The sequence below is a fragment of the Megachile rotundata genome, chromosome 2 (assembly GCF_050947335.1).
Source record: "Megachile rotundata isolate GNS110a chromosome 2, iyMegRotu1, whole genome shotgun sequence".
NCBI classification, from domain to species: Eukaryota; Metazoa; Arthropoda; class Insecta; order Hymenoptera; family Megachilidae; genus Megachile; species Megachile rotundata.
Window position 1 is genome coordinate 13622919 of NC_134984.1, and position 24326 is coordinate 13647244.

Sequence of the window (24326 nt, forward strand, 5' to 3'; positions counted from 1 at the left end):
TAAAATAACCACCACGTATTCTCCGACGAATTTTATATAAATTCAAGCTCGGTATGCTAAATACGAAAAAAAATTGACGTAAAATATTTTAGCAACAAAGTGTTAACCAATAGAACACTCGTTTCACTTGTTATCAAGTATTCGATCATCGCGCAGTCAACTCTCTGTCTTCAATTACGTTCATGCATCGTTTTATCAAACGCATCGTTCAAAGGGGTCAATTTTTTTCATTTCATTTTTAATCGCAATTGAAAATATAGTTCTTGCAATGTTTTCGTGGAATGCATGCTAATGTAATTGATATGTAAATTAACTCTGTTTATTTATTCTAAGAAAATTTGTTCTCAAAAGTTCGTCCATTTTAAATGTAATTCAAGAAAATTCTTCGAAACAGTCATGACTTAAATTAATTGCATTGTTATTTGTTAACGTTGATTACTCATATTTTTGATTGGTATCTTGATGTAAAAAATCTCACATTGTTAATTAAAGTCTCGATATAAAAATTCTCATAATGTTGATTAAAATCTTGATGTTAAAAATCTCCTGAAGTTGATTAAAATCTTGATACAAAACATTTCATCAAGTTCACAGAATTTACATTTCATGAAACGTCATTTAATGTTTCAATATTATTTACCAAAAGTTAATATTGAAATCTTGATGGAAAACATTTCATCAAGTTCACAGAATTTATATTTCATGAAACATCATTTAATATTTCTAAATTTGTCCCAAGATTCAAGATTACATTTTACTAAACATTGTATTACAACATTATTTATTCCAAGATTTATTTAAAAAATAGCTTCATTTAAAAAAATGCAAATATGTTGCTGCAGCAAATGATTCTCGCTAATCTATGAATTCCTTATATTTCTACATTTTCTTCGAACTGTATCAAGAAAAGAATTACGTTCCATAACATGGGCTAGACTACACATGTTCGCAGCAGAAACACGCATCTCGGCAGTCATTTTAAATAATGAATGAATTATCAGCCACGAACGACAACACAGATAAGTCACGTGTTTTAGCACAAGTTTTGGAAAACAGGGAGAAAGTAATTAAAGAAATAAAATTTTGTCCCAAAGAAAGGTGTTAAAATATTCACACCAATAAACACTGGACACAGGAAATTAATAAAATTTCTAACACTATTCAAATTCTTACATTAAACTGAATTTAATAATCGAATTATTTTAGCAAAAGAGGAAATCGAATTAATTTGCACACCAAACAATAATGATAGAAAATACGTTGTAAACGATACGTGTTGTTTCTGTACACTAATTGCACCAGCTTTCGATTGGCCACGGTGTATATTGCATAACATATCGCAGTACGATATTAATGACAAAGTTGGACTCAAAAACGACATTACGGTGCGTAGGAACGAACGGAACTGGAATTCCCGCGGAAAAACCAAAAAAGAGAAGCAACGCAGGTGGACAATGGCGGCAACGGAAGAAAGAAGAGGGGAGGTGGTTTTGCGTTAATGTTATATAACTGCGAATAGCGCGTGTGTAAAGATCGATAGCTATAAAAGCAGCAAGATGAAAGATCCGAAGCACAGTGCATCGTAAGTGCTTTTCAGTTCTTCACGATGGCTGAGAAAACGCTCGGCTGTCTTAGGACTTTGCTCCTACTTTCCTTTGTTTCCGCCCTTCTGGCGGCGCCACCTCCAGGTGAGACCACATGTTATATTGTTTTATGCAATCTAGGAAACCTTTTGAAATTGTATAAAATTGCAACCTTCGATTTCATCTTTTCAAAGTCGTTCAGTTAAGTCATTTTAAAATTCAACCACTGTTCATTCTAAATATTCGTCGACAAACTTTCAATTAATTACAAAACTTCATTGATCTCGTTGACAAATTATTCTGACAATGAGTTTTTGTGGATGCAATCTAGAACTCAAAGGTGTAGAAGTCTTTGGGTACATTTACACTACACTGTGGTGCAGTAAATTTTATTATTTTAGATTTTTTATTAATACAAATTTGACAGTCGATTTATTTAGTATTACAAATATAATTACTTAGCGTTATTTCGACACTTGTGTCATCTATGTATGTCATTGAAAATGAATGTGACATTGAAATGTAGTGTAATTGAGTGTATTACTAGGAAAGTTTGAAAAAAGAAAAACAAAGTATAGTGCACACTTACTGTAATATTTGTTGTGACATTTAATTTTGATTGCATGAACGTTAAATTTAATTTTGACAAAGTTTACAATTAATAAAATCATATCTTTTATCATATTTTAATGCCATTTCATAGAATCGATGATCATAACTTTATTACTGTACACATTTTTTAACAGAAATTGCATTTACGTGACTTTAGTTGTTAAATTAACAACTTAATCGTGTTAGGAAGAACATATATTGATCATTTTCACTGTGAGTAAGTAATTGTGCAATTATATTTATTTAAAATTAGAAACAACCACGGTATCCTCCGATGACGGACCTACTTTATCGACCAAGCTGGAACCTCCGGCGGCATCGGAAGATGAGGATTACAAGTACATTGTTTACATGATAAATCTGTCAGGAGTGAAGAATGAAAGTGGTGAGACTGCGGAAGAAATGTTTGACAATCAACTCATAGAAACAGTTCCGGAAATAGCAGGTAATTAAACATATTATTTGTTATTACACGTCATGTAAAAGTAGATGAAAAATTATCTTAAAACTTTTTAAGATAAAGGAAATAAAGGACTGTCAATTTATTCGTGCACCTCGAATTCTTTTAATTACTAAAATTCTGTGTTTTGGAATTTTTTAAAATCGTACGTTTGTTAATTTTTTCATTTGCAAATTTGTGAGTTTGTTAATTTGTAAATTTATGATGTTGTAACTTTGTAACTTTGTGAATTTTTAAGCGTGTAAATTTGTAACTTTGTAACTTTGTGTATTTTTAAACTTGTAATGGTGTAACTCTGTAACTTTGTAACTTTGTGAATTTTTAAACTTGCAAAGGATAACTAAAAATTCATCAAAACTTACAAATAAATAAAATCACCAACGGCCAAATGAAAATACCAGCATCACAATAGCCTCCATGAAAATAAAATCTCTCGAAACTCTCAAAACAAGTAAAATCAATTTCTTAGAAACAACAAGAAATTAACAAGTTCGTTTACAAATAGAATAACAATACAAACGTTAACACAACGCAAAATTTGAAACAGGACCATGGTCAATGGTGATGTTGATCGTCGAGATCGACGAAAAGGGCAACGAAACGAAGGTTCCGATGGACCTGAACGTCGCCGCGGACGAGTTAAAAAAACCCCGGGGCGTGAAGGTCCAGAAGCTCGAAAAAGATGGCGAGACCAAAGCGCTGAAACTAAAAGTAACCAGCACCTCGGATCTGATGCCAAGAAAGGCATCAGAGAAACTGAAGAAAATTCGTAACAGGAGGAGTAGTTTTGGAGGACTCGGAGGTGGATTTGGAGGAGGCGGCGGAGGAGGTGGTGGATTTGGAGGCGGTGGTGGATTCGGTGGAGGCGGTGGATTAGGAAAGGGATTCAATAAAGGATGCGGAGGTAGAGGATGTGGAGGAGGTGGATATCCAGGTGGTGGCGGTGGATATCCAGGTGGTGGTGGCGGATATCCAGGTGGTGGTGGATGTGGAGGAGGAGGATGTGGAGGAGGTGGCTACCCCGGAGGCGGCGGTGGATATCCCGGTGGCGGCGGTGGCTATCCCGGAGGTGGTGGTGGCTACCCTGGAGGTGGTGGTGGCTACCCCGGAGGCGGTGGCTATCCTGGAAAAGGTGGATGTGGAGGAGGAGGATGTGGAGGAGGTGGCTATCCCGGAGGCGGCGGTGGCTATCCTGGAGGCGGCGGTGGCTATCCTCATGGAGGAGGTAAATATGTAATTTGAGTTAATGTAATTGCGAGTTTTTGAAGATCATGAAACCACTAGCTTTCTTTCGTCTAATAAGTATATAATATATGCTTAAGTTTACAAAAGCGTACAAATAGAAACTTATATAAACAATATATCAGACTAATTTTTGGAATATTTATTATGGTAAATTAACTATTGTTATATTTGTTACAGGTAGCGGAGGTTGCACCACATGGTATGTTTTTAAAATTAAATAGTACAAATATGGAAAAGCACAAATCGCATTGAGATACATAAATTCAAAAAAAGAAATGAGGAGATACTACTCCTAAATTTCTATTTCTTGAAATTTCTTTATTTGCAAGTTTTTATATTCTTGAATTTCTGTATCTCTAAATTTCTATATCGAAACATTTTTTCTCGAGTTTCTATATTCTCCAATTCTTACATTTCCAAATCGTTACATCTCCAAATTCCTTCATTCCCAAATCCCAATATCTTCAGGTCGATACATCACGAAATTGCTGCGACACGAAATTGCTATGTCCCCAAATCGCTACGTCGCCAAATTTCTACATCCCTAAATCGGTACATCCCCAAATCACCATGTCCCCAAATCGCTACGCCCCTCAATCCCTACGTCCCCGAATTCCCACATCCCCAAATTTCCACGTCCCCAAATTCCCACATCCCCAAATTTCCACGTCCCCAAATTCCCATATTTCCAAATTCCCACATCCCCACATTTCCACGTCCCCAAATTCCCACATCTCCAAATTCCCACATCCCCAAATTTCCACATCCCCAAATTCCCACATCCCCAAATTTCCACGTCCCCAAATTTCCACGTCCCCAAATTCCCACATCCCCAAATTTCCACGTCCCCAAATTCCCACATCTCCAAATTCCCACATCCCCAAAATTCCACGTCCCCAAATTTCCACGTCCCCAAATTCCCACATCCCCAAATTTCCACATCTCCAAATTGCCACGTCACCAAATTCCCACATCTCCAAATTCCCACATCCCCAAATTTCCACATCCCCAAATTCCCACATCCCCAAATTTCCACGTCCCCAAATTTCCACGTCCCCAAATTCCCACATCCCCAAATTTCCACGTCCCCAAATTCCCACATCTCCAAATTCCCACATCCCCAAAATTCCACGTCCCCAAATTTCCACGTCCCCAAATTCCCACATCCCCAAATTTCCACATCTCCAAATTGCCACGTCACCAAATTCCCACATCTCCAAATTCCCACATCCCCAAATTTACACGTCCCCAAATCGCTACGTCCCCAAATTTCTACGTTCCTAAATCGCTGCGTCCCCAAATTGCTACACCCTAAAATCACTACTCCCCAAAATCGCTGCATCCCAAAATTCCTGCACCCCCAAATCATCTCACGCTTCATCCCATACGTTGCCATCTGCACAAATGACTTATTTACCGAAAAATTTCAGTGGCAGTGGCGGTTCCGCAAATTCGTACGCCCAAGCTTCAGCGAACGCTCAATCAGGCAGCTGGTACGTACAAAATCTCTCTTCTCGTTCAATCTCCATCGTATTTGTAACTAACGAACAATCGTGTTTTTCAGGGGCAAATAAGCGAAATGAAATCGAAGAGGTTAGAAAAGCCATCCATTATACGTACTGCCTTGAAATGTTCGCCAGAAACCGACACCAACAAGTAATCTCATTAATTTTGCTGCCCTGCAACGTTTGTCATCTTGATCATCTGATTTGTATAACTATGTACATACAGAGAATAAAACACGAAGTATGAGAACGGTAAACAGGTTTCGTTTTAATGAAAGTTCAGGAACCATCGTATTAGTCGGATTCAAGCGAGTTCCAGGAAATAATCTCGGGTTCCATTCGTGATTGATGTCCGTCGTTAAAAGAGGAGAAACGCAACGAGATAACGAACGTTCTAACGTGCTGCATGAGCTGCACGGTACTCTATTAATTTCTACGGACGATTAGCGAGGTACCTGTGTTTACGGTGATGTGATAATCGATCACGTGGAACGCGGGATTTTTGACTGTAGATATTTTGTAATGTAGATTTTAGAAGGGTATGGACGCTTGATGATTTAATCCACTTTCGGAAGTTGGCGAATTTTGCAAATTTTCAGTTTGTGGGGTTTCAAGTTTCTGTGTTTGTTTTTTAATGTCTGAATTGATGGATTTTTAAGTTTCCTCTGTTTTCAAATGCGAAATATATTTTTATAAGCTTAAAGGCTCCAAATTTTTAAATCCAAAAAGATCTGAAGACGTAAAATAGAAAAATGAAGTTCTACAAGATTTCAAAATGAAAAAATTCAACAAATTTTGAAATGCAAAAAAATTCGAAGTTCAATTACAAAACTCGAGAAGTTCAAAGTTTAACGAGTACCAAATCTCAAAATTCCAAAATTCAACATTTACAAAATGCAAAAATTCGAAAATTCATATCTGAACACTAAAAATAAAAATTTACTAAATTTCACTATAAATTTTTAGTAAATAAAAGTATTTATTAAAGTACCTTTAAAAATAAAGCAAAATAAAAAATATACAACAAAATACAAAAATCATACTTTCATCTAATGATCACAGATGACGTAAAAATGCTAATAACAATAAATTAAACAAAAAATAAAATGAAATTACAAAAATAAAAATGTTCATTGACAAACTACAAGACATTGAATGCTAGTTCCTCGAATAGCGATAGTGTAACGTAATTTTCTTTAGATAACGCTGATTTCAAACAGGATATTCGATCAGGCATTATTATTAATCCTCGTTAAAGTAGAAAACCGGTTTAATTACTCTTTCGATAAGTTGAGTCTTTACTGAATTTCATCTCTGACTAAAGCTCAAGTTCGTTTCTCATTTTTCTGAGACGCGAGTGAAAGGTTAAGGTTCCCTTTTAATCCCTGCGTTCCGCGAGAAGGCTGAGTAATAGACAGAGAAAGTGCACTTGAAGAAGTACATGAGAGGTTACAGTCTTTTATTATAAATTATAATAACTGTTGGTTTAATATACAAGTTTTGTATGTAGGGAATTGGTTTGGGGATTTTGGGATGTAAAAATTTGAGGTTATAGGAATTTAAGTTTAGAGACTAGTATACATATGTACATTTAGGTCCAGAAATTATAGGATTCAGGTCTAAGGACCAAGAAATATGGGAATTTAGGTATTCAGGGTCAAGTTTATAAATTTACAAATTGGGAAATTTGAAAGATGAAAACTTTGATATTTAAAAGTTTAGGAATTTAATAAATTTGAAGAGATGGAAACTTGGAAATCTGGGTACTGACAAATGTGAAAGTATCAATGTTTAAGAATTTATGGAATATGGAATTGAAGGTCTAGGAATTTGGAAAAATTAAAATTTAAGAATTTTGGAAATTTGATGAGATGATATTCGGAAGTCTTCAAACTAGAAAATATTGAAATTTGAAGAGTTGAGAATTTGAAGAATGTAAGAATTGAGGATTTAGGAATTTGGAGAAATTAAAATGTGAGAACTTTAGAAATTTGATGAGATAAAAATTTGAAAGTCCTATAATTGAAAAATGTGGAAATTTGAAGATTTGGGAATTTGGGGAATGTGGAAGTTGTGGGTCTGGAATTTGGCAAAACTAAAATTTGAGAATTGTGGAAATTTGAAGAGATAAAAATTTAGAAGTCTCGAAGTGAAAAGCAGTGGAAATTTAAGGAATGTGGGACTTTCAAGACTTGCGCTCCAAAAATTAATAGACCTAAAAATTAGGAAAATTTGAAATGGAAGATGTGGAAAATTAAAACTTAGCCAAAATGAAAAATCTGAACAAGTAGAAATTTACAAATATAACTTAGTGAATTTAAAAAACACATGAATTTGAAATTTGGAGTCTAGAAACTTGATAACATAACAAACTTCAGAATACAATATTTTAGAAATCTATAACTAGAAAACATACAATACACAAACATTAGACAATTCAAAAATCGTCAACTTTACATATGCGTCCCCATCGAAAGTGTACATCACACCGTATCCATACAACATATTTAAACGTAAATTAGAATGTATATACTAGGCAAAGTAAATTGTAGATAAGTAATTACGTACATTAAACGTTAATAGATACAACGATTCAATTTCATGCGCATAATCAGTGGTAAAGACAGGTATGCAGCATCTTCCGTACAGTTAGCACGAGAGCTGTATCTGTATACATCTGGCAAGTAGCAAGTCCATGGTGTAATTATGGCGCGAGTTGGGTGAACATAACGGTAAAGTGTCGATTCTTTTCTTTATTTTTGCAAGCCCGTACAGAGAGAATGAGTAGGCGCGCGCGTGCGGAACAAACACAGCGCCGAAACCGAGCGAAACTTGCGAGACTAGGTTTATTGTAGTTTTCTTGCAAATACGTAATCGGGTAAAGTACACCCGTGCGATACTCGATTCTTCCTTTTATATTCACCATTAAACGTGGAACAGTTAGAACCGCGGGTTCAACGAACCCCGCCAACCATTGCTTATGCATCGTTTGTGTTTGTTGCAATAATAGTCTTATATGTTATCGACTTTTCTTTTCTTTTCACATATTTTTCGTCTTAAAATATACTTCATGTTAATTATTCACCTTCAGGTCAAAGATAATTAGTTAATTACTTAATTTAATTTAATTTTTAGTTAATTTTTTTATTTTACTATTTTGTTCTTTTTTTATAAGATTGTTGATTTTGTGATGAATTTTAATGGCAAATTCTTATATTTTTAAGTGAGTGATTTAGTTAGTTTTGGCAGATGAATTTTTAGACATTTTTGTATACTCAGACATTTTAGGTATTTTCAAATACTTTTATATTTTTAGGTGTATGAATATTTGTAATATTTTTAGATACGTAGATATTTAGGTATTTTTAAGTAACTAGATACTTTTAGTCATTTAAAATATGTAGGTATTTTAGCATTTTTAAATAAATAGATGTTAATAGTATCTTTGTATAAATATGTGTTATTAGTCTTTTTAAATACATACATATTTATAGTATCTTTGTATAAACATATATTATCAGTCTTTTTAATACATACATATTATTAGTATCTTTGAATAAATACATGTTTATAGTATCTTCAGATGAATATGTATTGTCAGTCTTTTTAAGTACATACATATTATTAGTATCTTTATATAAACATATATTATGACTCTTTTTAAATACATACATATTATTAGTATCTTTGAATAAATACATGTTTATAGTATCTTTAGATGAATATGTATTATTAGTCCTTTTAAATACATACATATTTTTAGTATCTTTATATGAACATATATTATGAGTCTTTTTAAATACATGCATATTATTAGTATCTTTGAATAAATACATGTTTATAATATCTTTGCATGAATATGTATTATCAGTCTTTTTAAATACATACATATTATTAGTATCTTTAAATAAATACATATTTATAGTATCTTTATATAAATATGTATTAATAGTCTGTTTAAATACATTGATATTTCTAAATACATTTTTAAGTATATTTTAAATACGAAAAGAGAAGGAACCAAACAAATAATAAAAACATATAAAGAATGATAAAAACATATCATCCAATTTAACGTAAAAAGACACTGGAACGTAGATTCATAATTAATATAGATTCGTGTAAAAAAAAAGATGTCGAATGCAACGAAGTGAAAATGTGGGTCTGCGGGTCGGTGAATACCCAGTGACTTCGATCGAAGCCTCAATCACGAGTAATGCTTTGCCAGTGTTCTTCTTCTTCTGCACATTTTACGAGTATTTTCCGGTCGTTGACCATCGGCGACGGTAAACGGCCCTCGAGGTCTTCTGGACGGAGCGCGATGCGCAATGGTGAAAAACTGGGCGAACCAGGGGCGAATCGTAAAAACTTACTCCGACAAGTGAAGTAATCGTACGTCGGTTTCTCCTTCGATCTCTTTCAGTTCATCTTACGCGTGAGATGTATCGAAATTTTATCTCGTTGGAATATTAATTAATAATTTTATGCGGAATAAATTTATGACGATTTAATCTGGTCGATGAAATAACCCAACATTGATACATGTAGACCTGCGTGTGTAGTATCGTTTTCGTGTGTGGAACTCGAACATGACTCGTTGTCGGTCGTCCATTATTGTAACGACAATAACGCGTGCAGATATTGCATTCTTCAGAAAGATATATCGCGTTCTTTGTTCGAGTGAAAATTTCCTTCTGCCATAAATTAAACGGTGCAATAACTTTAACTTCGTCTTTGGACCTTATATTTTCGTCGCGTGGCGATATAATGCGTGACAATTCATCGCGTAGGCATTATAACAGAAGGTTTTATATTACGTGTGATAATACAACAGAAGACAAGCGTGGCAATATAATAGGAGGAACTGTATGACGTATTGTAATGCAACGCAAGATAATATACCATGCAATATAACGCGAGTTAATACACAGCGAGTGGCAACATAACACGAGGTAATTTAACGTGAGATAATGTAACTTGTAGTAGCATAACACGTAATAATTCAATGTAAAAGGCTATATAACATAAGGTAACATAAGAGAAGGTATTATACAACCTGCGGCAATATAACGCGAGGTAATATAACGTGTAGTAATGCAACGATTAATACAATGTAAATAACTACACAATATTTAGTAATGCAACGCAAAGTACTGTACAATATTGGCAATATAGCGCGAGGCAATATAGCGCGAGGCAATATAGCGCGAGTTAATGTAACATACTGTAACATAATTCTTGATAATACATCTCAAATAACTATGTAACGTATGGCAATACAATGTAAGATATTATTCAATATGCGGCGATATAGCACGAGGTAATATAACGTGAGTTAATGTAACATACAGTAATACAATGCTTGATAATGCAACACAAATGACTATATCACGTACTGTAATACAATATAAGATTTTATACAATGTGCGGCAATATAGTGCGAGATAATATAACGCGAGTTAATATAACACACAGTAACACAATATGTGATAATACAACACATGTGACTATATTGCGTATTGTAATATAATATAGGATACTATATAACGCGTGGCAATATATCGCGAGGTAATGTGATATGAGTTAATATAACATACTGTAACAGAATGCTTGATAATACAACATAAATGACTGTATAATGTACTGTAATATAATGTAAAATACTATAACGCGTGGCGATATAACGCGAGGTAATATAACACGTAATAATGCAACGGGAGGTAAAATATCGAATGGTAACACAAATAGTCATATAACAAGTGTAACTTGAGGGTTATTCAATGCGTGGCAATATATCGAGACTATGCACATAAGTGGCAATATAACGCAAGGCTATAAAATGCACAACGATATCTAAATAATACATAAAATAAATTCTACCTAATTTTACAAAAATCATTGCAATTTTTGTTACGTTTTCATTATTTAAACTTGTAAAGAATAAGAGAAATATTTGATGTAATAAAAATAGGTAGTAAGAAAAACAATTAACATTTGTTTTAATGACATTTCCTTAAAAACGTGACGGATTACCCAGTTTTTCCGTGAGACACATGTTGTAAAACTCCTATAACGTACTGACTCTTCAGACACGAAACAGAACGGCTTAACTTTGCCGGTGATTATTACAAGGCTCTAATTTCATCCTTGTTTTTTTAGGGTCGTAAAGGAAACCGGTTATGTCCAACTGGAGTATACAAAAAAAGAAGAAATGTATGTATTTACTACGACTGTACAGTATTTTGTGAAGAGTTTTCTTTTCGTGATAAAGCCTCGGGGAATCGGTTCTTAATTACCTCGTAAGCCGATCGGAATGATCGGTTCGATAAGTATGTGACCAAATCGAATTAATAACGTGATTCTCCGATAATAGTTCCGTGTAGCACGTAGTGCAATAAGGACATCCTGTTTGGCAATTGACAACGATCTAGTTGTGACACATTTTACAATGCACGACGCGATGATCGACAATCATAATCAAAATATTTTTAGTTCGTTTAAAAATGCACGACGTGTCATTCATTTTAATTAAAAACGTCTATTCAAATATTTATAGTGGACATGTATCGATACATATAGTTAAATACAGTTGTGTCAAAACTAGAAATGCAAATTTTTATTGTAATATTAATTCAAAGAGGAAACTAGAAAATATTCGAGTCAAAAATCTACTACACATGACTTTACATCGATTTTACTTTTGCACAAATTTTAAAAACACACGTTTAATAATTCTCATTTTGTTAAAAGTTTTATTACACAAAAATGGTAAATAACTTGAAGGATCAATATCCCCAGTGAATTAAAAACAGAAAAAATGAATTGAAAAAATATTTATGGGTTTCTGCAATGAGCCAATATTTATGTCTCCATGAAATACTCATAAGTAGAATATGTTTTATGGCGAAATAAGGAGTATAAAGTTACAACGAACGGTCCAGTAATACAGAAACGTAACTGTGTCGATTGATGAGATAATGTATGCATACATATCCGGCAATATAACATCTGGTATACATATAACTCGTCGTTTACGCACTTCTTCGACACGTACGAGCGGAAAAAGGGGACGTTGATCGATTATGATTCATTATCCCAGCTAGAGCACATGGTCAAAATAAATTTCGGTAATTCCTAGGGTGAAGTGTGTATATCAAGGTGCAACGTATGAGGACGCGTATGAAGATCTGAAAGTTTTTAAATTCAGGAATGTTTGCATTCAAAAATTTCTAAATTTTCTAGTTGCTTAATTTTCAAATTTTCTTAATTTTTAATTTTTATATTTTCAAATTATTAAATTTAGAAATTCCTAGATTTCTACAGATTAATATTTTCAAAATTTTAGGCAGTGGAATCCCTAGATTTTTCATTTTTTGGATTCAGAAATTTCTAGATTCCCAAATTCCTAGATTTCCAAGTTACTAGAGTCCCAAATCCCTAGATACCCAAATTCCAAGCTTCCCAATTCCCTAGATACCCAAATTCCAAGCTTCCCAATTCCCTAGATTCCGAAATTACTAGATTCCCAAATTCCAAGCTTCCCAAATCCCTAGATTCCCAAATTACTAGATTCTCAAATCCCTAGATTGCCAAATTCCAAGCTTCCCAAATCCCTAGATTCCCAAATCCCTATATTGCCAAATTCCAAGATTCCCAAATTCCAAGCTTCCCAAATTACTAGATTCTCAAATCCCTAGATTGCCAAATTCCAAGATTCCCAAATTCCAAGCTTCCCAAATCCCTAGATTCCCAAATCCCTAGACCCCAGAATTACCATTTCCCCAAATGATTAGATCCCATAATTACTATATTCTCAAATTTCTCTATCATCCAAATTTCTAGATTTCCAAATCTCTACATCCTCAAATCCCTAGATTCTCAAATTTCTATCGCCCCAAATTTCTGCGTCCAAAAATCCCGGTCAAAAATCCCTAGACCCTCAATTTCAATCCTTCTAAATTCCCAAGTTCAAGAATCCCTAAAACTAAAAATTCCTTTCAAGAAATTCCCTAGATTTCCAAACCTCAGATCCACAATTTTCATCTCCCTAAATTTCGATCTCCAATAATCACTAGACCTAACAATACCTAGCAAAAATTTCCCTAAATCTCCAAATTCCTAGACAAATCCTCTACAAATTTGCAACTCTATAATTAATGTACATAAATGCAACTCATAAAATGTACATAACAGAAAGGTTAAAACATAAAATGATGTGCAGCAGACTTTAGTATATATTATAAAAATTTGCCCAATAAAGTACGAATTTAATAGATTAAATAAAAGTAAGGAAAAGGACAAATGTGGTGTTTGAATATCACGAATACTTGATACGATTAACGAGAGAGTTAAGAAAATGACAAGAAAAGCAAGAAATGCGAAGGACACCGTGGATACAGGCTATGTTTACGGTTTACATAATTCGGTATAATCTTAATTTCAATTTCGTCCTCTCTCGCGTGAGGCAACAATGGGGGATCATCAACATATATTCGTACATTACTGGTTTTAATGAACAACATTTCAAACGATGAATTCATCGAATCGATCTTGCTTCACGTATCTACTTCCTTTTACACCTAGTAATGGGCTATAAAACGCTCTGAATCGCGTCGAATATAAATACCACCCTGTTCAACAAGTTTCAGGACAAGTTAATTTGAAAAAAGGCAGAAAAATGTCGTATCATTCCTTTTCTTAAGCTGGGACCAGCTGTTGTTAACGTTCAGTGTCATCGGATGAGTGTGTTGTAAAACAAGATTAGAACAAACTGTGGTTTTCATCGTGTCGAGAGAGAGCAAGAAAAATTGGCGTAGAAATTTTTTGCAAAAAAAAGTTGATTGATCTAAGATCGAGATATCGTTGAATCCTTTCCAGGAAAAGTGTTCATTAGTGTTTGGAATGAAGACATTATTATTGCATTATTACGACGTGAAATGAAATGGGATTAGAAACTGGATAAATAATTGCTGAGTAAGTAAGAAACTGGATAAGTGACTGCTAGATAAATAAAATGCTACATGCATTATTGCGTGATAAATAAGAAAATAGATAAACAACTGATAGAGAAACAAGAAGTCTTATAAATAACTGCTAAGTAAATAAGGAATCAGATGAATAAATATTATGTAAATATGAGGCTAGATAAATAACCACTAAATAAATCAGAAACCAGATAAACTTCTAGACAAATAAGAAACCAGCTAAACAACTGCTAAATACAAAAGCAACCTTGTAAATAACTGCTAGATGAATAAGAAACCAGATAAATAACTACTACATATATGAAGCTAGATAAATAACCACTAAATAAATAAGAAGTCAGATAAATAACTGCTTGATTAATAAAATACTATATGGATGTTCTAAGTACCCAAAATTCCAACATCACACAGTCTTAAAATTCTAATGTCCCAAGGTACAAAAATTACGAAATTTCAAAGCACCAAAACCTTAAAATTTTGAAATTCCAATGTACTGAAAATCCAAACAACAGAGTTAAAAAATCTTAAAATGCTAAAAATCCAAAATTCCAAAATTTCAATTCTACTAAAACCTTCCAAAATGTCGAAGTCCTAAAGGGCTGAAATTTTAACAAAATTTCAATGTACTAAAATCCCAAAATTCTAAAAATTAAAAACCTCAAAGTCCCAGTGTCCTAAAGCGCGGCAATTTAATTATACCAAACTCTCAAAATTAATAAACTGCAAACCATAAAATTCTCAGAGCGCAGCAAATTAAAAAATCCAGGAATTTTTAAACCAAAATTTCCAAAGATTCCAAGAGTTCCGATATTCTAATACATAATTTCACATTATAAGCATTTTATCTCAGATAATTCCTCAGAAATCGTGGATCATATAACCTCAAAATTATCAAATAAATAAATATAAATAAGTTTGCTTCTTTGAAACTTGATGAAATAACCAAAAAATAATTATTTAAAACATGGTAGTTCATTCTACCTCAAACAGTAATCCAACGTCAGGGTATTCCGGAAGCGTAACAAAAGGCATGCGTCAAGAAAGCGCGTTAATTTAAAATTTTGCTGAAACGCCGCCGCGCAAATAATCCAAGACAAGTTATTTCTACATTTATTAACGCTTACGCGATCGAAAGAGCTTATTTAAGATGAACATGCGAGTCCTCGCGTTGCTTCATGATCCTGACCTTTCGTTCAGAATATGTTATTACCTTCGGGACTTATTCGTCCCAATAAAACAGCTGTGCGGTGAAATTGAAAAGCAACCGTGGTCTTCGCGCTGATGCATGATTTCATTGAAAATCCAGGAGAAAGGATATAAATATACGAGTAATAATCGTAGTGGGATTCACAAAAACGTATAACCACGTTTCCAGCTGGAAATTACTAGATGGATTAGGATAGGCAATTTAGTACCGTTCCTTTTTTCTTTTTACGGTCAAATACGTATCACGGTTAATTCACTAAAACACGTTTCGAAAATTACTGGATGAATTAGGGTTAATTCGGTGAGGTTCTTGTACAGGTTACGGTTTTAGAATTCTGTTATGTCAAAGACTGGATGGTTCATTATGTCGCAACACTTTCTAACGTGTTGTTGAAATTTTGCTTCGTAAATTAATTACGAGGTAGATATAAGAAAGAAATTTTTAACTCTTCAATATTTTATTGTCGAGAAGAAATACTGCTCTGTAAATTTATTTCAGGGAGGATATGTGCGAAACAGATTTTTTGTTCATATTTTTAGAAAATATTTTATCAGTGTTTGATCGAGTAATTTTTTAACAGAAGAATCTGGTTTTTAACTTCGACAAGAAATATAAATTGACATTGGTTTGTACGGAAAGAATTGTTTGTGAAATACAATGATTTTCAACGAATAATACGGAGACAGAATTGCATACGTTAGAGTTCTATGAATTATACAAACGAGCTTGATCGAGCGAATCTACGATTACAATTTATCAATGCTTATCGTACATCGATCAGTGGTGACCTTCGATTAGTAAGATTTATGCACTGTCGATCCTCGAATCGGATTCACTTGAACGATCAGGAAGAAGAGGACTCAAGGTTAAAGATCTCGTGGGGTACGATTACCTGTGCGAAGGGATCGAATCCGATCGATCAGTAGCATACCATTCGTAGGACAAAAAACGTATCGTGCATCGATTCTATGGGCGAATAATAATTAATCTCAATTTCTTTAACATTTTTTGACGGTGGATGCACAAGAAGAAATAACGATCCATTTTGCGATTAATAATTAATATCTTTAATTATCTACGATGTATTTTTAATACTTCAAATTACTCATTTTATTTTCAAGAATTGTGATGTGACGTCACTGAATCATTGCGTAAAATTTTCAATGTTGAATATTAAAAATCAGAATTTGAACTATTTTGTGTATAATAGGAATTTTTTTAGAAAGATTTTATGTTTATAAAGTAAAACAAAAATATAATTATAAATTTGTAAATTATATAATTATACTTTTATTTAATAAAGGTAAGGTTTGTTCATAAAAATATGGCTTTGTATTTTTTGAATGAAAAGTGTAAAATTATATAACTTTAATGAAAAAGGTAATAACAGCTTGATGATGATTAATTTTTAATTTATTCCATTTTCATTCGATGTCTATTACTAATGTATTCCATTAGATTTGTAATTTCATTGTTCTCAATCGATTACAACAACACAAGACGTAATAATCATGCAAATTTGCAAAATGACATAATGTACCTGACAAATATTCAATGTTAAATATTTAACATATTCAATATTTTAACGTTGAATACAGCATTCCTTAACACTGCATTTCATGTAATTTTTTCTTCTTAATTACTATTGTAAAATGAATAAAATAAATGATATACATAAATACTGCAAATATGCAGTATTAAATATTATACAAGCTTTTAATGTTTTTCATACAGTATTTTACTGTATTAAAGCATTTTGTACGGCACAATATAATTAATTTTCTATATCATTTTAAATGAATTTTTATTTCTCTCATAATTACAGAATGAAAGAATAATTTTAGGTAATAAAATAATTTAATATTTTGATACTAGCTTTTCTATTATAATATTTTTTATACAATATTTACTACATTGCAATATATTGTTAATACAATATTATATAACATTACAATATCCTTGTTATAATATTTTACAATACTGTAGCATTTTATATGCAATATTTCACAATGTTATAATATTTTTAATACAATATCTTAATTCTTAATACAGTATTAAAATATTTTTGATAGAATATTTTACAATACTGTAATATTTTTTATGCAACATTACAATGTTATGATATTCTTAATACAATATTATAATATTTCATATAGAATATCTTACAACATTAAAACATTCTATATACAATATTTTCCCATCTTTCAACATTGTTAACACAATATCTCACAACCGTACAACATTTTTAATGCAACTCACAGTCTCACATTTTTGATGCAATAACAATCTTAAATTTTTCATAAATCTTACAATATTTGTTACACAAAAAATTTTCCAAAATTAAACTATCATCACCAACATGTCTATCAACGAAAACCCTGTATCCCGTCCTTCAAGTCTCCCCGAAATTAACCCGCACCGAATATAAGAATGAAAACCGATGCAGCCGAATTTCAGGTCAGATTTACCGGTGTATTTCTAAGAAATCAGCAATAACGTCGGATCTCGTCTGCGATTGCCGAAAGTAAAGGAAGATTTGACTTTTTGCTCCGATATTAACGGAACGGCGTTAACCCTGAGGGGCCTTTCTGTGGCGGACTGCTGAAGGGGTAGAGGGGACCGTACATATAAAGGAGAGAGCCCCGTGCTCTGGGGGCTCAGTACCGTTCAAAGATGCAGGTTGCTGAGATAATACGTGGTACCAGGGCTACCTACGAACTTGTGTTTCTCGTATATCTTTCTGTCGCTTATGTCCGTGAGTAAAATTTTTGAAACTCCCGCGTAAACGATCCATATGCTCCATGGTGCTCCTCTGTATTTTTCGAATGGTGCAAGTGTTTACGTGAAAATCATCTTCTGTCAAGTTCGTGCTTCTTGTGATCGATGATCCTCGAAGGGAAGTGCTTCATTCTTCAAAATTAAACGAAAATTTTCTGATGAAACGAATTCTGTTCATCGAAGATGTAAAGAATAGTACTCGATCACATTCGTCAAATTTTTCGATGATTCATTTCTTGAACTGTGAACTTTTCGTGTCATTTTTTGAAAAGAGTGAGAATTTAAATAGGTTTCGAGGCAGAATGGCCTGGCATTGAGTAATAAAATTATCCTCGAGAGTTATCCGGTTTAAAATAAAAGTGAAGGAAAGTCCGATACGGATAGTTATTAATTATCGAGTGGCAACGAAGTGTCAGAAAATAAAAGCGAGGAGTAAATTGAAAATTGTACTTCAATATGGGACATAGAATATTTGATCAGTAAAATAATTTTTTAGCTTTTTTCTAACTTTAGTGTTGATTCTATTGACATAGAATTCTGTGTTGATTTTATTATCTTAATTGGCATAATTAACTGCTTATTTTTTATACAATGAACAATTGTAAATAACTATTCAAGACTACTCTGTAAAACAACAACATAAATGAGTTAATTATTACTGCGTTCAAATTAGCGATTATTTCGATCAATAAATTTTATCGTACTCCGTAATACACCTGCAAGTTAATATACAAGATTATCGAATAATTACAGTAATTATTTTTGCACAGTGTTAATTACAGTAATAAATATATCTAACGAACGATGTTTATTAAGTAAAATGTTGCATATTTTTGCACAACTTGTCGCACATTTAATTAAGCTCCAATTAATTTATAGCAACAGGAATGTGCCATAACTGGAAATGCATATTTATCGTTCGCGTAATAGTCAACGCAAGTTCAAATTTAATTTAATCACTAAATAAATTCTAATTTCTTTTAGATTCGTTACCACTTCAAGTTTTACCAAGTATCCCGGGTTATATTCCGGTTTATATAAGACATGGTGATCAGCCATTGGAAGAAATAAATCCTGCATTAGCAGAGGCATTCCACGAAGGATCGAGTTTATCTAAGGTGACCCAATTCATTACAATAAATAGAACAGAAAATACGATTCTAAATTGATATTGATATGTTTGAAGTTTATATTAATTCAATACGGTGAAATTTACGCTGTATTTAAAGTAGAGATAGTTGTAATTCTAATAGCTTTATTTTGTAATAAAATTTGTTTGGTATTGAAGGTAGTATATGGTGGTTCTCGTTATATTATTATGGATTGTGGAAATAGAATAGAAATTAGCAATATATTGAGTTGATAAGATGCCTTTGTTATGACGGCAGGAAGACGCTATTAGTGTGAAAATTTCAGATTTCAAATTTTTCTTTCCGAGTTTGCGAATTTTCAAATTTTCATTTTATCATTTTTTACGTTTCTAAATTTCTGTATAGTGAAATTTTCAAATTTCCAAATTCTCAAATTTCCTAATTTCCTAAATTCCTAAATTCCTAATTTTCTAATTCTCCAATTCTCAAATTTTCCAATTCTCTAATTTCCTAATTCTCTAATTCCACAATTCTCTAATTCCCCATTTCTCTAATCCCCGATTCTCTAATTCCCCAATTCTCTAATTCCAAAATTCTCAAATTCCCTATTTCCCTAATTCCCCATTTCTCTAATCCCCGATTCTCTAATTCCCCAATTCTCTAATGTCCTAATTCTCTAATTCCAAAATTCTCAAATTCCCCAATTCGCTAATTCCCCATTTCTCCAATCCCCCGATTCTCTAATCCCCCGATTCTCTAATTCCCCAATTCTCTAATTCCCCAATTCCCTAATTCCCCGATTCTCTAATTCCCCATTTCTCTAATCCCCCAATTCTCTAATTCCCCATTTCCCTAATTCCCCAATTCTCTAATTTCCCAATTCCCCAATTCCCTAATTCCGTAATTCCCCAATTCCCCAATTCCCTAATTCCCCAATTCTCAAATTCCCTAATTCCCAAATTCCCAAATTCTCAAATTTCCAAATTCCAAACATTCTAATTTTTTTCATTCAAAAATTCCTCAGTCCCCATATTTCCCAAACTCCCCAACTTCCTCAATCCACAAACCCCAAAAATTCCCAAATTTCTAAACTCCTACCCATCTAAATTTGCACCTTCCAAAATTTCTAAAATTTCCAAATTCAAAGTGGCAATATAACGAGAGTCTACTGTAACCCTATTCCAAATTAATTGAATTTAACATTTAATTATATTAAATTAGACAGAATGTTAATCAATTAAATTTGCATCTGTATTAATAAATTTCTTCAATTTAATAACAGTAAATTAACCTAAACATCTCGAATTACCACTTAACTGTTCATTATTCTATCATATTAATCATTTTAATCATACATACTTTTAAAACTATAAATCATCTTCTCTACTGTATAATTATTTCCTTTAGATACATTTCAGTTTATCATTTACACGTATCTTGAGATAACATTAACAAATTTTAAAACCAGTTTTCTCCGGCAACCGGCTAAATGTGTCAACGTCATCTTGCAGAGTATTAACTTAGATAATATTTCTGGTCCCGAGGAGATCAATCCCGTCGAAGATGAGACGTATAAATATGATATTTACCCGTTACATATTAGGCAAGTGAATAATCATTTCTCTGCTAATGATGAGGATGATAAAAAGTCGGTCGAAGCGAATGCGAAGACGGAAACATTAAAGCATGCCAGCAATGTGGAGAAAAAAAGTCGTGAAGAGAAATCTAGGCGGAAAGGAGCTTCGAAACCGGTGGTCAAAGTATGATTTTATTATTATTTAACATATTTCTATACAACTCGCTTACTGAGAAGGTTCTATTTAAATTAATAAACAAGTTTATTTTTTAAAAAATATATAAACGTGTCTGAAAATGTATCTAGGTCTAAAATAATGTAAAAAGTGAATAATAAAATAATAATAAAAAAAGTACAAAATAAAATCATATTGAAAAAGAGAATAAAAAATAAAATAATAAAAAGACAGAAAAAGTAACATAGTGATAAAAAGAAATACAGAATAAAATAGTAATGAAAGAAAATAAAAAATAAAATAATGGCAAAAAGAAATAAAAAATGAAATAACACTACAAAAATTAAAAATAAAATAAAATATGATATATAAAATATAAAAAATATCAGTCTATTTTATATATGTTTGTTGTTTAATACATTTGCGAAAGAACATAAAAAAATTAATATTTAATGTTCAAAATTCTTTTGCTTGCACTATCAAAATTTCCTTAGTAAAAATGGCGATGTAGGAAAAATGGCGATGTAAGAAAAATGGCGATTTAGGAAGAATGGCGACATACAAAATGGTTCTATCGCTCCAATACCCAATAACAAACAAATTTACATAAAAATATTATGTCTACAGTAATGAAAGAATTATCACAATCTTGCGATAAACAAAATAGATGACCAATAAAACTTTGCATTTCTCTCCAACAATTTTTTACAGAACACACGGTTTGAAGGTTAGCATAATGTTAAATGCCTCAAACCATACGTGTTGTTTTAGAAATGACATTGATTGTTAATCGATAATTTCATTGACGAAGGTAGATATTTTATCACGAGAATAGTATGCATAATGACGATGAACAATGTGATAGTACCAAGAAATATCATCGTCACTTCCAATACACCGTCTTCGCTACTTTCAATCGATGGTTAATCTGAAGAAGAAATCGATGACTCACAAAAATTACATAGTCTTTAACTTGCCGTATCATAATGTATTAATAACGACAAGTTAACGTCTTCGACTATCATTTTTCATCGGTTCATAAACTGACTAACTTGACGGGAAGAAATTATATTCGTACGTGCATAAATTAAAATATTTATATATGCGTAAATGGGAAATTCTTAATAACAGTACTGCTAAAAATAATATTTTCAATTGAATTACTAAAAATTTAATTACAGAGATAAATATTTGAAGCTTGACTAAAAAGTGTGTCTTTTTTGCTGTGTAATATAAACTTGATAATTTTCAAGATATTATAAAATAAATAGGAATATTCAAAACAGAAAATCTATTGCTAAGTGAATTTTTATGAAAATAATTCAAGAAACTACATAGATAACTCTCATAATAATTTTCATACTGAAAATTGCATGTACAGGGAGAGAATAAAATAAAAACTAAAAGTTCATAAAAACATTAAGAATTTATAAATATTTTATAAAATATATTATAATTTTTAACACTAAATAATTATAATTTTGTAAAAATACATACCTTTCTTTTAGTTCTGGAATTGCTACAAAATATATTACATTATTATTTTCTGTCCTTCTAATATGACCCTTATTTGTTAATTTTATGTTAAAAATTGAGCAAATCAATAAAGGGTCAAAATAATGATTCAATCATTAAAAAAATGTGATTTTACAATACACAATCGAAACAAAAGAATATGAAAGTCTTAATTTATTATTTTATATTCAAGGTTAATCCACTGACCGAAGAGAAGAAAGAGACCCTGGAGAAATTGCAAATCGATGTTAGAAAAAGTGAAGAGCTCAATTCGGACCTGCACGAACGATTGCAAACAGATGAAATTAATCGCAATACTAACGAAGAAATTTTTAAACAGCATATAGAAGTTGATCCAACCGCCAATTATTCAATTCAACCTGACCCCTCTCCAATTAAAGATGTCGACAAGGATGCTCCAGCATCCACGCTCTCCAACGAAGAAATGCCCGTTAAAAATCAACGTCAGCCGAATGTTTTATCCAACGTTCAAAAATTACTGCCACCGCCGATGTTTCTCAAAGCAGACGAAGAACGAACGGAAAAACAATCGTTGAATGACAAATCAAAATAAAGAAAACGTACACCCTTTTATAGTGAGACTTACTTGTAGTGATATGAGTAGTATACAATTTTGTGATGAATAACTTTACGAATAGACTTATCCTATTATCAAGTATTACGAATAGTTCATGAGATGCAATAAAGATTTATGGAAATCGTGTTTAAAGATGGTTGGAAGAGGTACATGAGTATTTTCGAATTAGAATAATTAGAATAGAGATTCGTACGTGGAGTCTCGTTATATGGCCATATTTATAGGGAACGTTGGCTAATTGTTGTAGTGTATATTGGCACTGTTGTTATGAAATAATATTCAGATTTGTCATTTTTTGCTGGATTTCAAGCTTTGTATATTTTTGTTCAAATTTTGATGATATCTACAATTTTTTTACCACTAAATTTTTGTATTGTTATAATTTCTACTATTGCCAGATATACAAATTTTTATATCTTTAAATTCCCAAATCAATACATTTTTAATTCCACGAATTGCTGAATTCCTAGATTCTCAAATTTCTAAATCTCTAAATTCTCAAATTTCCAAATCCCGCAATTCCCAAATCTCAGGATTCTCAAATTCTCAAAATTCCAAATTGCAAATTCCACAATCCCTGAATAACCAAATTATTAAATTCCCAGATCTCTAAATTTCCAGGACTCTAAATCTTGAAATTCTCAAATTTCAAAATCCCTAAATTCCCCAATTCTCAAATTCCAAAATCCCTAAATACCCAAATTATTAAATTCTCAGATCTCTAAATTTCCAGGACTCTAAATCTTGAAATTCTCAAATTTCAAAACCCCTAAAATCCTAAATTCTCAAATTTCAAAATCCCTAAATTCCCAAAGTTCAGAATTCTCAAATTCTCAAAATTCCAAATTGCAAATTCCAAAATCCCTAAATTCTCAAACTTCCAACTCCCTAAACTCCTAAATCCCCGAATTTCTAAAACTCCCATATCCCTAAATCCCCAAATCCCTAAATCCCTAAATCCCTAAATCTCTAAATCCCCAAATCCCTAAATTCCTAA

At 32.2% G+C, this 24326-nt stretch overlaps 2 protein-coding genes across 2 annotated transcripts; both read left to right on the forward strand.

The window, feature by feature from the left end:
- The first annotated feature begins 1528 nt into the window (after positions 1-1528).
- Positions 1529-5662, forward strand: LOC100875109 (uncharacterized). The gene is made up of 6 exons (XM_076540028.1): positions 1529-1688; positions 2449-2640; positions 3203-3880; positions 4078-4099; positions 5331-5393; positions 5465-5662. Exons 1-6 carry the CDS (start codon positions 1607-1609, stop codon positions 5472-5474), a joined length of 1047 nt encoding a protein of 348 aa, XP_076396143.1. The 5' UTR covers positions 1529-1606; the 3' UTR covers positions 5475-5662.
- Positions 5663-13934: 8272 nt separating this feature from the next.
- On the forward strand, positions 13935-23323 carry LOC105662031 (uncharacterized). Its single transcript, XM_076528874.1, has 5 exons — positions 13935-14378; positions 18054-18351; positions 19359-19492; positions 20977-21225; positions 22925-23323. Exons 2-5 carry the CDS (start codon positions 18270-18272, stop codon positions 23303-23305), a joined length of 846 nt encoding a protein of 281 aa, XP_076384989.1. The 5' UTR covers positions 13935-14378; positions 18054-18269; the 3' UTR covers positions 23306-23323.
- The last annotated feature ends 1003 nt before the right edge of the window (positions 23324-24326 follow it).